Source organism: Xiphias gladius, chromosome 8, assembly GCF_016859285.1.
Source record: "Xiphias gladius isolate SHS-SW01 ecotype Sanya breed wild chromosome 8, ASM1685928v1, whole genome shotgun sequence".
Lineage (NCBI taxonomy): Eukaryota > Metazoa > Chordata > Actinopteri > Istiophoriformes > Xiphiidae > Xiphias > Xiphias gladius.
The window spans coordinates 1351857-1365966 of record NC_053407.1 but is presented as its reverse complement, the minus strand read 5'-3'; the positions used below and the strand labels follow the sequence as shown (position 1 = coordinate 1365966).

The 14110-nt window shown below is 38.3% G+C and overlaps 1 protein-coding gene across 5 annotated transcripts in view; it reads left to right on the top strand.

Annotated features, from left to right (window-relative positions):
• ppp6r3 (protein phosphatase 6, regulatory subunit 3) overlaps positions 1 to 14110 on the top strand; it is a 29234-nt gene that overhangs the window by 14237 nt on the left and 887 nt on the right. For 3 of the 5 annotated variants that reach the window (XM_040132379.1, XM_040132377.1, XM_040132381.1), the window contains exons 15-24: positions 33 to 119; positions 1312 to 1409; positions 4398 to 4452; positions 4970 to 5100; positions 5753 to 5868; positions 6640 to 6856; positions 7001 to 7098; positions 8038 to 8233; positions 11694 to 11789; positions 14026 to 14100. In XM_040132379.1, the coding sequence (XP_039988313.1) occupies positions 33 to 119; positions 1312 to 1409; positions 4398 to 4452; positions 4970 to 5100; positions 5753 to 5868; positions 6640 to 6856; positions 7001 to 7098; positions 8038 to 8233; positions 11694 to 11789; positions 14026 to 14100 (1169 nt within the window). The remainder of the gene's footprint in view (positions 1 to 32; positions 120 to 1311; positions 1410 to 4397; positions 4453 to 4969; positions 5101 to 5752; positions 5869 to 6639; positions 6857 to 7000; positions 7099 to 8037; positions 8234 to 11693; positions 11790 to 14025; positions 14101 to 14110) is intronic. The other 2 variants (XM_040132380.1, XM_040132378.1) reach the window with 2 other exon arrangements.

Below are 14110 nucleotides of genomic sequence, written 5' to 3'. Positions count from 1 at the left end.
ACCTTTTTTGCTAAAATGAAATTTTCCTTTAGGTAAATACACACCACATCCATTCTTCCAGTGATGATGAGGTGGACTTTAAAGACAGTGGCTTTCACCAGGACTCTTCTCTACAACAAGTAAGACCTAAACACACATACATGCACAAATGTATGTGTATATATTCACACAAAGCAGACCCATAGCCACACAGACCTAACTGATCTACAAATATTCATTAGACTTTCTATGTCAGTCTTAAACAGAAGCTCTGTTGTTTTGCCATGTGAGCTTTTCTTTGGATAAACATTGATATCTAATTTATGGGGGAAAATCCTCTAAGCAGTGTAAGTGGACAGTATTGTCTCATCAGAGTTGGCCAGTGTGAGACAGTACACGCCAATCAGCCATAACGTTAAAACCATTTATATAGATTTTACTGTATATACTGTGTACACCTTCCATTCGGTGTGTTATATACAAATTTAAGAATCAGTCCTACTTGGACAAAATTAATTTTAACCCATTTGTACAGTTTTCGTCAGTTTTCCTCTAAAGCCCAACAAAAAACCTCAATCATGATCAGACACAGATGCCTTTGTCTGTTGTTAGAGCACGCCTACATTTCCCTAAATTACAACAAGTGCCAGTGAAACATGATTTAGATTTAGATTTTTTGGCAGCCCCAAAGATCAACAACGTGAAGAAAATGATCTTTTATGTTGATGTGAAATCTTACAATGGTTACTTTGAGCTCAGTTATCAGTGAAGAATACACTACAGGCTACATGGGTGGAGTGTTGATACAAACATTTCTGGCTGATGATGCAGTTGGTCAGTCACTGAAAAAAATCACCACTCTGGAATACAGATGTGTTTTCCTGGAGCCATTGTCATTGGTTGATTATTGAGGTGTAACAGCACATATGCAGTGTATATTCTCAAAAGTTGAACCATTTTTCAACTTTTTTACTTCATACTTTGTGACTATGGGTCATGCACAGTAACAAGCTACAGAAACATTTCTCTACCTTGTTTTGAATTAATTTACTTAACTACTAATGTTATTTAGGAAACTTTACAGTTACTGTGAATAGAATAGAATTTACTTTTTTTTTTTCCAAGTAATATTAAAGCGTTTTGGCATCTGACTATAAATGCATGTTTGTGCTTTTTAGCTATTAACTTGTGTACTGTACATGTTATACATTCTTTTTTTTTTTTTTTTTACAACTCAGTTACTATATTTGCTGTGTATTTTTACTGCAAGTAATGACCAGCTTTGTGTAGAGCCAAGACTATATCATTATCGTTGGTCTTGGGTTTTGCCAGGCCTTTTCTGATTATCAGATGCAACAAATGACGTCCAATTTTATTGAGCAGTTCGGCTTCAATGATGAAGAGTTTGCTGATCAGGACGATGTTGTGGAGTGAGTACTCATCCTGCATGACTAGACTTCTTGTCTAAGTATTACTGTGTAACACTGAAGGGACAGGGCACTTATGACATTAAAAAGCTGAGCGAGGGGCGGATTTGTTCAATTATTTGCATATCACTTTAAAAAGAAAAGGCTTTTTTAAGTTACTCATTCTCTGCCCCAATATTATGGCATGTCACATGTATTTCATTCAATTCTTGTTGACATTAAAATCTGAATCCTCTAGATTTCATGCAGTTTAATTTTGATAAATCTAAAGTTCTTATGATTGGGGCAGACACTTTTATATTTCCACTTTGCTTCAGAAAAAGATCAATGACAGTGACTGTAAAATGGTTACTGCCTGAGCAACAACCATTTTGCTAACACATTGAAATTAATGCCATTACTCCCAAGCTAAGCCTAATTTAAGTTTTGATATGCCTGCTATAATAAATACAAAATATGGCTTGAAGAGAGGAAACCATATCCAGCTTTTGTGTTGTTGTGTGCTGTCCCTTTCTACCTTCCTTAGGGCGAGCTGCTTTTTGGGGTACAATCCTCTGCAAAGGTTGTGGGTTGTTGGAGATAGCGGGTAGTTGATCAATGATTTAAAATGTCTGCTTCACTTTTAAAAAACAGCTCGTGGATTGAAGTAGAGCATTTTTATTTTGACACAGATTTTGGGCTTAGCATTATCACACCATGCAAAAGTCTCTTATTTTACAAAAAATTTGGGCTGGGTGGGGAAAAAAAAATACCAGTACAAATGTTTAGAATCTATTCCTCAAGTCCTGGCATTAATCCTTGTAACTTTTAATTGTTTGACAAAATAAATTCAAAAGAATAGATTAAGATGTATGCATTTATTTATAAAGATTGGGAAGATTGGAAGTCCTGTTCTACTAAAATGCTTTGACTCAATAGTAATTGCCAGTAATAATGAAATAATAATAAAAGTAACAACTGGCAACAATAAATAGCATCAGTAAAGCTCCAAAAACAAACAGGAACCAGATAATTTCTTCAAACAAAAGGGGTTTTCTTTTAGTAAAGACAGGAATTTAAAGATCTGTCCTACTTATATCAGTAATGCAAACAATTATGTTCATATATTTATTAAATGAAGGGTCAGATAAAATTGACTCAGAGCATTGACCGTATGTAGCTTCAATGAGAGATTAATGTTGCCATACTAGGCAAAAATGGCAGGTTAAACACTGACATTTCTACCTGACTTGAATTCTCAGACAGTTCTAGATGATACTATTTGATGCCAGTTGTGGAATAAGAAGATGCGTGAGTGATAAACATGGCGACAAAATCTGATAGAATCTCTGTTGGAAAAAATGTAACTCTATGAAATTGAAGTGAGTAATTCACAGAACTGCTGTATTGGTGTACCTGATAATGCTCCCATTCTAGTTAAGTTTAAGGTCTGCCTGGTGGTCTTCCTATCTGTGCAGTCAAGATGCCTGGAAAGTATCTGACTTACCCTTGTAGAGTCTACAAGGAGAGGACTTGGCTTTTCCCAAGGCCTGATGTACACTGGACATCCTCTGCACCCTTGCTGTGCGTTCAGAAAACACATTGTGTACAGGTCAGATACTTGCCAGTTATCATGAATGCGCAAGCTGGAAGGTAAAGCGGGACTGGGTGAAGAGTAATTTGGGATACAATTGTTGTTTTTACTGTAGTTAATATTTGCCATTTTCATTTTTCAGTTTCCATGCTTGGTGTATACTTTGAGTAGTGGGGAATAGTAATAGAGTGGTTAGATGGAGGAATTCCAGAGTTTGTAGTTTGCAGGCTGGTACGAGCTCCTGCCCAGGGCGGGCAGATGGTAATGGGATTGTTGGGTTCATGTGTGGACAGGTGTTACAGTTTACTCTTTATCTGACTTGGTCTTGAGTTATAGTAGTAGTGCTGTTTAGTAGTTAATTACAGCCTCATTCACTTGTTTTCCACTGGAAAGTCTGAAGCTGCTGTAGCTGTCTAGAATGACCCCCTGATCTTCCTGAAAGTGCTTATTAAAAGCAGCAGTCTGACAGTTTGGATTAAAAGGAAAAACAAGGATGTTTACCAAAGTCAGATGACAAGCTCAATATTAATTTAATGAAAGGGTTTCTAGTACTGAGAGAGTCCCAGATGTGTTTAGCCTATCTCAGCACAAAAACTGGAAGCAAGTCAAGTCTCAGCTTTTACGTTTAAGACCTGCGTTTCAACGCCTTTATTATCATCTATGATGTTGAAACACCACATTTCCACACAGTCAAAATAATAAAAGATGCAATATGTAGAATCTCTCCTGCGAGGCTGTTGACAGTTCTGTTAGACAAAGAGCCATTTAGTCATTTACATCATAAAACAAAAAAAACAAAAATATATATATATATGAAAGGGCTAGTTGATTGATTGTTCGACAAAAATATATCAACAGCTGTTTTGATTAATGATTTATTGTGTGGATCGTTTTTCAAGCAAAAAGTAAGGATTTTCTGCTTTTCCATGGCTTTCTTTATAGTAGACTGAGCACTTTTGGGTGTTGGGCTTTTGGTCAGACAAAAAAAGCTATCTGAACAAATCACCCTGGACTCTGGGAAATGGTGGCAAGCATTCACTATTTTCCTACATTTTCTAAATTAAACGGGTTCAGCAACATATTATTCGATAATGAAAATAATCCTTGGTTGGTGCAAGGGGAGTTGTTGGAAGGTGTATTTTTCATCTTTTACAGAGCTCGTCTAGCATTATCCCTCTGCTTCCAGTCTTTGTACTTGAGCTCATATATATTTGGATTGTTTTACTATTGTTGTACTATTTTAAAACTTGCTTCTTCAGCACTAGCTTATATGAAGAGAATATGTTTTAGTATCTCCTGCAGTATTGAATATGAAGTGTTACAGCTATGTGCTAGAGCCTGTCTGCCTGTGTGTAGCCATATATACGGATGTCTAACGACCCTAACTAAACTAAACTCTGTTCTCTTTAACATTGCAGTATTCCCTTTGATAGAATATCAGACATCAATTTTTCACTGAATACAAATGAAAGTGTAAGTACTTTGATTATTAATCTTGAATACATATGCAGTCAATGAATGAGAGAAGAAACTGAAATTCTCATGGAACAAATTAAAATGTGTGGTTTATTAATATGGCATGTGTTGTATTTCCTGATATCACTGTTAACATTAATTTAGAACGGTTGCCACAAAGTGAGATAAGAAATTCAACTTATTCAACTACCTATACAACAATTGTATGGTCGATGTATAGAATATGAGGATTCATCTTTATAAAAGTTAGTTTGAACCAAAAGCTTGGAGCAAAGAACAATGTGAAATACATACATGGGTATGCTGTAATTTATTTCCATTGAGATGGCTCTGTTTGAGGCCTGCAGTGAAGATTGTTGTGCTATGAAACTAGAGGTATACGTGTTAATGTCTTTTTCACGGCTGAGTGGCGTTTGTTTAGGATCAAACCCTAGTTTTTATGTGCAAGTACTCTAGATATAAACAGTGTTTTTCTAAGTATGTCTCTCATGTGTGTATGTGTGTGTTTCCCCAGGCAAACATAGCTTTGTTTGAGGCACGTTGTAAGGAGAAAATCCAGCAGTTTGAAGATGCTGGTTCAGATGAGGAAGATATCTGGGACGAAAAAGATGTCACCTTTGCACCAGAGGCACAGAGACGCCCCAGGTCAGCTTAGCACATGCACGCTCACAAAGAGATGTTTGTCTTTGTAATGTCATACTGAATAAACTTCTGTTTTGACTTCTACAATTTCAAGGCCATTATCCCTCTCCGATAAAAATTGTCTGTGCAACCAAACATGCAGGGTTGATTATAAATTGTAAGCATCTGCAGGGTGATTTTGGTGTAAAGCAATCAACAAGTTAGTAAACAGGAGCATGTGTTTTGAAGTTCAAGCTTTTTTGTGTCAAATGTTTGTGATCATAGAAATGTGAAAATACTCTGGAAGAAATTGAGAGATAACTAATCATTTGCATTATTATTTAATCTTTTACTAAACTTTTACTAGAATAATGACGTAAACATTTCCTCTTTGCTTGTTGTTGATGCTTAAAACCACACTCAACTCTAAGTTAACTGAGTAATTAATACAGTCATTGGCTAACTTTCTGCTGATTGATTATTCGAATCAGCACTAGCTGACATTGAAAGATTCTCGACTGCCAGCAGCACTTGTTAGCATCTGCCTTAACAGCCGAAGCTGTAGGAGTGTGGAGTTCTCACTGTGGCTCCAAATTTATTGCTCTACCCTTTTATAAAGAGAGGATGAACTCAGATAAGGGTTGGAAATAACCCTTGATCTGTTTATCCATCTCAGGAGTTCAGGCAGCACAGACAGTGAAGAGAGCACAGACTCAGAGGAGGAGGATGGGAAGAGAGATCCATTTGAAGCTTCCAACCCCAGCACCGATGACAGAATGGAAGTTGACACAGGTTGGTGTACCTTCGAGAACTGTAGATGAGCAACAAATTAAAAGAAAAACCTGTAAAATGAGTGGGGAAACAGGATGACAGTGCCCCCATCCATTCGGCACGAGGGGTGATGCTGAACCATATGCTGGCCTTGCATATGCTGCCGATACACAGCGCTCTCCACTACCATCATCAAAATACCAAATGAGGGAATATCTTTTGGAAGAATGGTGTTCATCCCTCCAGGAGAGATACAGAGACTTGTAGGATCAATGCCAAGGAGCCTTGAAGCTGTTCTAGAGCTGTTCTAGCTCGTGGTGTCCCAAAACCTGACTAAGACGCTTTATGTTGTTTTTTCCTTTTATTTGTCACCTGTCTTGTATATAGTGTATCAGACCCAGGACATAACAATAACAAATGGATCCAAATAAAAAAAATTCCTTGTCAGTTTGAATTTTTGCCTGGACTTGGTTTAGGATTAGTATTTGATTAAGATGTAGCCAATTCAAGATTTTTCGTGATTAATTAAATTTGGTGTAACACTTGGACAATGTTTATTTTTAGTGTAGGTTTTTGCATACAGTGCTGATGGTGAAGGTTCTGGAATGACTGTTAGCTGTCCACACAGGTAGGGGTGGGGAGCATTAGAAATGGTTCAGTGCTGGTGCAAATGCGATGCCTGATTTTCTTCTTCTTTTTTTTTAAATTGATAAGAAAACCATAGTTTTATCAATACCTTACTTCTGACTAATTCTATGTATTTTTTTTTTTTTTAATCATAATTATTTTTAGGGCCAGTGTGGACAGCCAACTTTGATGACATCCCCATGGACACGGGTACATCCACTGCACAGGCCTCCAGCCCCAACAACCCTACTGCCTCCTCTTCTTTGTCCTCCTCCTCTTCTTCAACAGAAGTCCTCCCCGAGACAGCATGGAGTACCTCTCCTGCTGCCACTCGTAGCTCCGAAGCGGGCTGGGCTGATTTCTCCAACTTCACCCCTGTTAGGTAGGACATCCTGACAGATACTGGTATAGTTTCTTGTTAGTGTGCCGGCAGTGCTGAAGTTATAGCAGAACATTGCTTGCTTTTGGTTGTCATTGTCTTTGAATCAGAGAGAGCACTTCATAAATAGAAATTGCTCTCTTTCAGCCCAAAAGACCCACTGAGATGCAACTCTCCTGTTGCTATGGAAACCAGCATAGAGACAATAGACCCTCTGGGGGTCAATGCACCCATGCAGCCTGAAGGTGAGATGTTTACAAATGCATGTCCATGTCGACAGAGAATGTGACTTACCTACACGTGATCTTGAGAGACGCACACCAGTGCGTCCTCAAACATTTGACTATCTGTGGCCCTAAGTCCCTGTTTCTACCTGGCATTAACATGCATCTCATGTGATCTGATCAAAAGTGGACAGCTCTAAGTACAGGTGTGATGCATTTGAGATCCACTTGCTCAGACCGCATTTGGAGGTGGTCTGAGCCACATATGACCACATTCTTTTAGGAGTGTGAATGCGAATGTGTCCTGGGCCACAGTGAAGGACCGCCTAGTCAACTGACATCCTCTGCTGTACGTACCCATTTGTAAACAAATGCAAGTTGTACAAGTCAGCTAAACTAGCTATGTCCACAATGTCTAAAATTTTCAAAAAGCTCATTGAGATATGTTATCAGTGTGTCAAACATCTTAGGCAATTTGGTTTGTCTGGAAAACACCAAGGAATAGACCCAATCTGTATTGTTTTGACTTCTTCTTTTAATTTTCGGCAGACTAGGCACAAGAAGTGCATTAATGCCTCCCACTGGTTTAAAAACAACGAAGTTGGTCTTTGCAAACGGAACTGATGTACGTGTTTAGAGTGGGGAAGTAAGATCAGATCACTTGTGATCATCCAAGACGCATGTTATGCCAGGTCTTACAATGGCCTAACACTGTCCAGCTTTCCCATTGTGACAAGCTAAACCTGGACACACTTTGATAGGAAATTTGACACTTGCTAATGTGTGGGATTTCATTTTGTTTATCTTCTAGAGACAGAATCTAAATAATCCAAAATCACATTAGTGAGTGAATATGCTTCCTGTCAGAGTAGCTGTGAGTTGCAATGTGTTGAAATAGCGTAATTGACCTTGACCTTGGTCACATTTGACCCCTTTGTCGCCTTTATTAACAACCCTCAGACTGTGATGGCTGGTTGGGAACCAATGTGGCTTCTCCTTCCTCCACCTCAACAAAGGATTGTGGGAGATCTAAAGCGGAGGAGGAAACGGCTGGTTGTGAGCAGCGCAGCATCACGGAGACAGTCATCAATGGCTCCATGAAAGAAACGGTCAGCCTCACTGTTGATGCCAAGACTGAGACTGCCGTCTTCAAGAGGTTCGCCAAACACATCCACACAAAAACACTTTATTGCTGTGCTAAATGACTGAATGTCATTAGTAGCAGTTTAAATGCTAAGGTCGTGGTCCTGGCATTCTAAAAACCCAAGAGGGGAACAGTGGATTGCTCTTACATTATAGTGTCTTTTACCAGAATGGCTACTTGTCAGGATGTGTCTCATTAGTGTTGTTACATCTGTTTTCTTACCCTAGTGCCCTCACACTACGACTAGGTCACAGTTCCTGTAGTGGCAGTGTTTAATTTAACACCAAGATCGGAGACAGGCCCTAGACCTATTAAACAAATTGACTGCTTGGAGAGTGTTTAATTAAATTATTTTACTTACAATTTAAGCATTATTCCACCATTGCTGCACATTTGCTGCAAGTATTTAGTTTGCTTTTGTGGACAAAATCACCAAAATTGGACCTGCAGCAACAGTGCGACATCGAAGATCAGATTTCCCCAAAATACCAACAGCTTGCTTTGTTATAACTCATTTAAATGAACAACCCATCTATGCACCATTTGCACTGCGCTGGATACCAAAATAACACAGACAGGCAAAGCCAGTTTCTAGGTCAGAAAAATACTGTCAGAGTGCTGCACTAGCTGGTCATTGTACCTCAAAAATAGGGCCATTAGACTGGTTCAATTGCCTTACACTTTGTGTTCATTCTTTCTTTGTCTAATAATTTATGGTGGCTCTACCTCACAAAATGGAATCAATGGTCAAGACCTTACAGTATTATTGAGAGAAAGCTAACAGTTCCCACCATGAGCAAGCACTTGGTGACAGTGGAGAGGAAAAACTCTCTTTTAACAGGAAGAAACGTCCGACAGAACCGGCCTCGGGGTCGGCAGCCCGTCTGCCTCACCTGGTTGGGTTGAGAGGAGAAGGGAGGGCGAGAAAAGAGAGACCAGAAACAGGCTTAGCTGTGAACTGTATATGCAGCTATGTAGTGATATGGCCCCCATCCTCCACAAAAATATAAAACTACACGCTTTCTACAGCCATCTTTCAGTCTTACATGGGCTGATTTTTTCATACTTGAGTTTGAAGTGTCTCCGTAGTTAAATACTTGCCTATCCTAAATCCACAGGTTTTAAAGTTGGTCGTCCTCTGTCCTTCTGTCCCCTTGTTGATGCTGCATTATAATGTCTGTCTGTCTGAGTAAATAACAACTGTCTGATGAACGGAGCGACACTTACAACCTGAGCTTCCCCTCTCTCTCTTGCTGTGCGTTGTGGGTGTGGTCTTCTTCAGAGTGTTGAAATCTTATCGGTATGTACAGCCAATCAGAGATGAGCCTGCAGCCGCGATGTAGTCTTGTTGTCACGTCAACCACCAACTTTTCTTTCCCAGTTTTGATCTTCTTTGGTTTCAGCTCCTTTTTTGTTTATTTCATTATCTCCATTCTGCATGTGTTTCTACCAAAGGTGTTGTCCAAGTGCAGTTTTTTAGTTTCAGATTACCTTTGTCTTAACAGGCCAACTCAATTTAAAACCAAATTATTATTTCACATGTTACAACAAGTGAATTTGCCCTGTAGTGGAGGCCAATTTTCTGAAGTGGCCTCAGCCTCTCCACAATAGGATTTTTATTGGTTACAAACAGCTTTAAGTATTTTTATTCATGTTTATTTCATTTTATTGTTTGCTTTGCCCACATCTGCCTTCTTATTGGCTTTAGCCCTCAGCCATGGTCTCCATCTTAGGATTGTGAAGTACTAAGGTGAAAATGCACAATGACGTGTATAACTACTGTGTAAGCAGTCACAAAATGCACATTGGTGGGTGCCCGGTTAGTACAAGCACAGCTGATTTAAATCATGCATTTACACATTAGTCAACTCTTCCCAACAGGAGGCTTGTCTTCAAAGACCAGTTGAAAAGAAATATGGTCATTAAGGCTCTGACCTAACACACCTGTAAAAAACATATTTAGTTCGTTTAAAAGATAATCGAACAATATGTTATGGTGTCATGTTTGCATAATTATTAACATGAATAATGCCAAACTAATGTCTTTCCTCTATCATTTATGGTGACAGTCCACTCATTACAGTTCTTTGCAGGAACTACAATAGAACAGATAATACATTCAGGATAGCCTCTTGTGTACTTGTGCATACAAACTGTAACAAAATACTCAATGTTACAATACTAACAGTAATCTTAAACTAGAAGAATGGATGCATTTTTACGTTACAGATACTACTAATTTTAATCGAATTATAAAAATTTAACGTACATTTGACAATGCTTTGACATTAATACCCCTTATGTGATTGGAATGAGAGATAACTAGCTCATAGCAGCTGCAGACATGCAGGAAGAAAAATCAGAACAGTTTCAGGATATCAGTATTCTTTACTTGCAAAAATTCCTTTTCTCTAAAAATGAACCTTCAGTTCTCTGGTATGCAAACTGTAAGGGAGACGCTGTTTCTTACTGACCTCATACATATTTTTAACTTTCATGTACTCCAATTTCATGTTACTTATTGGCCGATGTATGTGCCAATACTGATATATCTGAAAAGCTAATATCGACCAATATTTAGTGGCCTTCTGATTTATCCACTGGGCACTGGCTGAAATGAAAGATAGTTACTTTAGGATCAGTGTGCTAAAACTGACCTAATGTCAGAGAAAATACAAAAAGCTTTTTTGAAAATAACACAAGACATCCTAAGTCTTATGATCAAAGGAGAAGCAGCCAAATTATGCAGGAAGAATAAAGCTTTTCTTTTGAGTAATTGAAATTTTGCACATGAGCAATGATCTTACTTAGTTTCATAATGTTTCAAGTTTTATTAAGACTTATTTTCCTTTTTGTTAAGTAGCATTTAGGATGAATATTATTGCGTTTTGTGAAAATAAAGATGTTGTTCCACAAATGTAGCCATAGCCAGAGATTTTTAATTGGGCACATATTCTTCATATAGCATGACAGCTTGTTTTCTGAAATGACTAATGCTGAATAATTGTTATGTAGCACCACAAATGTTGAATTATGTTTAGATTTTTATGGGCATTTTGCTTTGATTGAGGCCTCATCAAGATTATTGGTGGTTCTCTGAGACAAAGCAAGACTGACGGCTGGTACAATCAATTTTGGTCAAATCAGTGTCCAAATCAGTGTGTGGGCCTGCCTACTACTTGCTGGCTCTGTAGCTACAAAGTAAACAGAATCGTAGCTAAACAATCAAAAGTTGATTTTCTCCATTTGCTGTACATTTTGATGCTTTTCCTACATACGGTTCCTAGAGTTACCCCATTTCAACACCTCCATCCTTTGTTTTACTGTGTGCTCTGTCAGTCAGTTCAGCATGCATCACTGTTCACATCTCACTGTGTTCTGTGTGTTTCTTTGGGGAAAGTGGTTGGTTTGAATTATTTCTTGGCAATTAATGTATATTTGTGTGTTTTGTGTGTGTACATATGTGTTCCAGTGATGAAGAGAAGAGTGCTGCTTCAGTAGTGGAGTGTGTGGATTTGGAGAGAACAGGTGTCAACAGCTCAGCCGCAGCCTGCTGTCCCAAAACAGGGTCAGACACAACACACACACCAATAACCTGAAGAAGGAAAAAAAAGAAATGTGTGCACACCTCTGAACATTTCCATGAGTAGTGCTGAATGGTGCAGCCACATGATACCTTTGACCCCAAAATGTGAGGGATTTTTTCAGTGTCTATAGCTGTGGTGAAATGCTGTTCCAAAATCAGTTAGGTAGGAGTTTATGTTGCTTCGTAACTGTAAGTATATTTAGAGCAAGAAGCATCGAATGCATCACTTCCATCATATCACCATTTTAATGCAGGTATCAGCAGTGCCAAAGCCCTTGATTACACTGTGCAATTAGTATGGAGTTCAGCATGTGCCACAGGAGTAACTGTAGACTTTTCAGTATTTATTATTTACACTATAATCAACTGATGAATTTAAAATGTGATAATAAATTGGTAAATTAGATTTTCCTGTAAATGATGCATTACATTGCTGAAAATAAAAAAATAAAGATCGTTAATGTCTCCAAATAATTTCCATTTTCTGTCTTTAAGTTTGTCCTTTTTCTTTAATTTAAAGACATGTGCTATCTAAAATCCAGCGCACAGTAACAGAAGGAGCTCTTATTGGCTAGCTGTCTGCGCGCACTGAACAGCTCCGGTCAGAGCTTCAGCTGTTGCTCCGTGGCCTGGTTTTTATTTCATTTTTAGATTGAACACTGTACCTGTCTTTAAATTAGAGCAGTCGCTGAATGGAAATTACTGTTAATGTTAAAGCAGGAAGTAAATGAATTGTGAAGTGCAGTATTTTAGGAAGACATAAGTAGTTTTTAAAATGAGTTTTTTAAATTCTGTTTCAAAATCAGGCAAAATTAGGAAACACATCTATTGATCTTTTTATTATGATTTTTTTTACTTTATGGTCTTTTGTGATGCATAACTTAATTGCAAATTTCATTAATTTATAACAGCTTTTTATTTATCAAGTTATTCATGGATTGTAGTTAAACAATGTAAACACTGTTTGATATAGTGCATATCAAACAGTGCAACTCCAAAAACTTGTCTTTCTCATTAAATGTTTCTGATGTTAATGAAAAACGTTGGACTGTGTCTTGCATAGGGCTGGATAAAAGAAATTGACTTTCAGATTAATCACAATTTTTATCTGAATGATCCAATATCTATTATTCTCTTTTCTCAGCAAACACGTGCTAAATGTTGTGTGTGCAGTGGTTACTTGTTGTAAGTGCTTCAGTTAGGGCGGCCTGATGTATAAAATGTCTACTTTGTTGAAATTGACTTTTTACAACATGCACAAAAGGTTATTTTAAGTTTTTTAAGTAACATAAATCATAGCTGGCTCTATGAGCCGCCTTGAGTCATTTGTCCTGTAAACTTTGACATGAATAATTACAGTGTTTGCGGACCTGCCGCAGTTAACTGTAGAGACTCAGGATGGTTAGCTGACTGGTTATGTCGTACTGAATCTAGAGATCGCATCTACGAGAGGGATAGACTGAAAAAAGACTCTGCACACTGATCTGAGCTCGGTCTGCGTTTGTTGAAGACATTATCTCTGACTACGAGGTGTGAGGCCGTGGAAGTTGAGTGAACAGTGTGCGGATTCTACTCGATTCAGTCTCTGCCTGCCGGGGATCGAACACCAGCTAACAGCTGTCTGCAGATCTCAGGCTGACGTCCTGTCAACACAAACTGAGCAGATGAATCAGTGAGCAGACTTTCAGTCTCTGTCCCATCTGCTCACACTGATCATTCAAGTGGATGTCTCTACTCAGCTGAATCATGTGCCTCAGACAGTCTCCGTGTGGCTGTATGTGACAGCATGTATTTTTTTTTTAAATTTCTTTCTTTCTATTCTTGCTCAGCTGTTTCATTTGCCAAGGAAAATAAATCCCTGGTCCACCTTTTCTAACCTGGAAATGTGTTAACAATATAGATTATAATGCGACTTCACACAGTTTTATATTCAAGCACAACAACAGTGCCGCTCTTTCGTTGAACGCAGAATAAAATTTATGTTCCCAGGATAAATTCTGAGAAGTTCTTTATGGAACATTGATATTCATCTGCTGTAACTGAATCATTAGGAATCGACTCGAAACTAATCAAATCGAAATGAATTGACTCTGGGTACCTGGGTTCTGTACCATCACTGGTTTTCTTTAGAACATTATCCAACGAGAGCTATGTTAATATGATTCCAGGCTAGCTATTTAGTGATGTTTTTTCTCTACTCTCCTGTGTCTCCTGTAAGCAGTGAGAAGTGTCGGTCCACTGTGGAGCTTCCCAATGGTCCTCTAGAGGAAATGTCAGCCATAGAGGAGGCCAAGTAAGTCTGA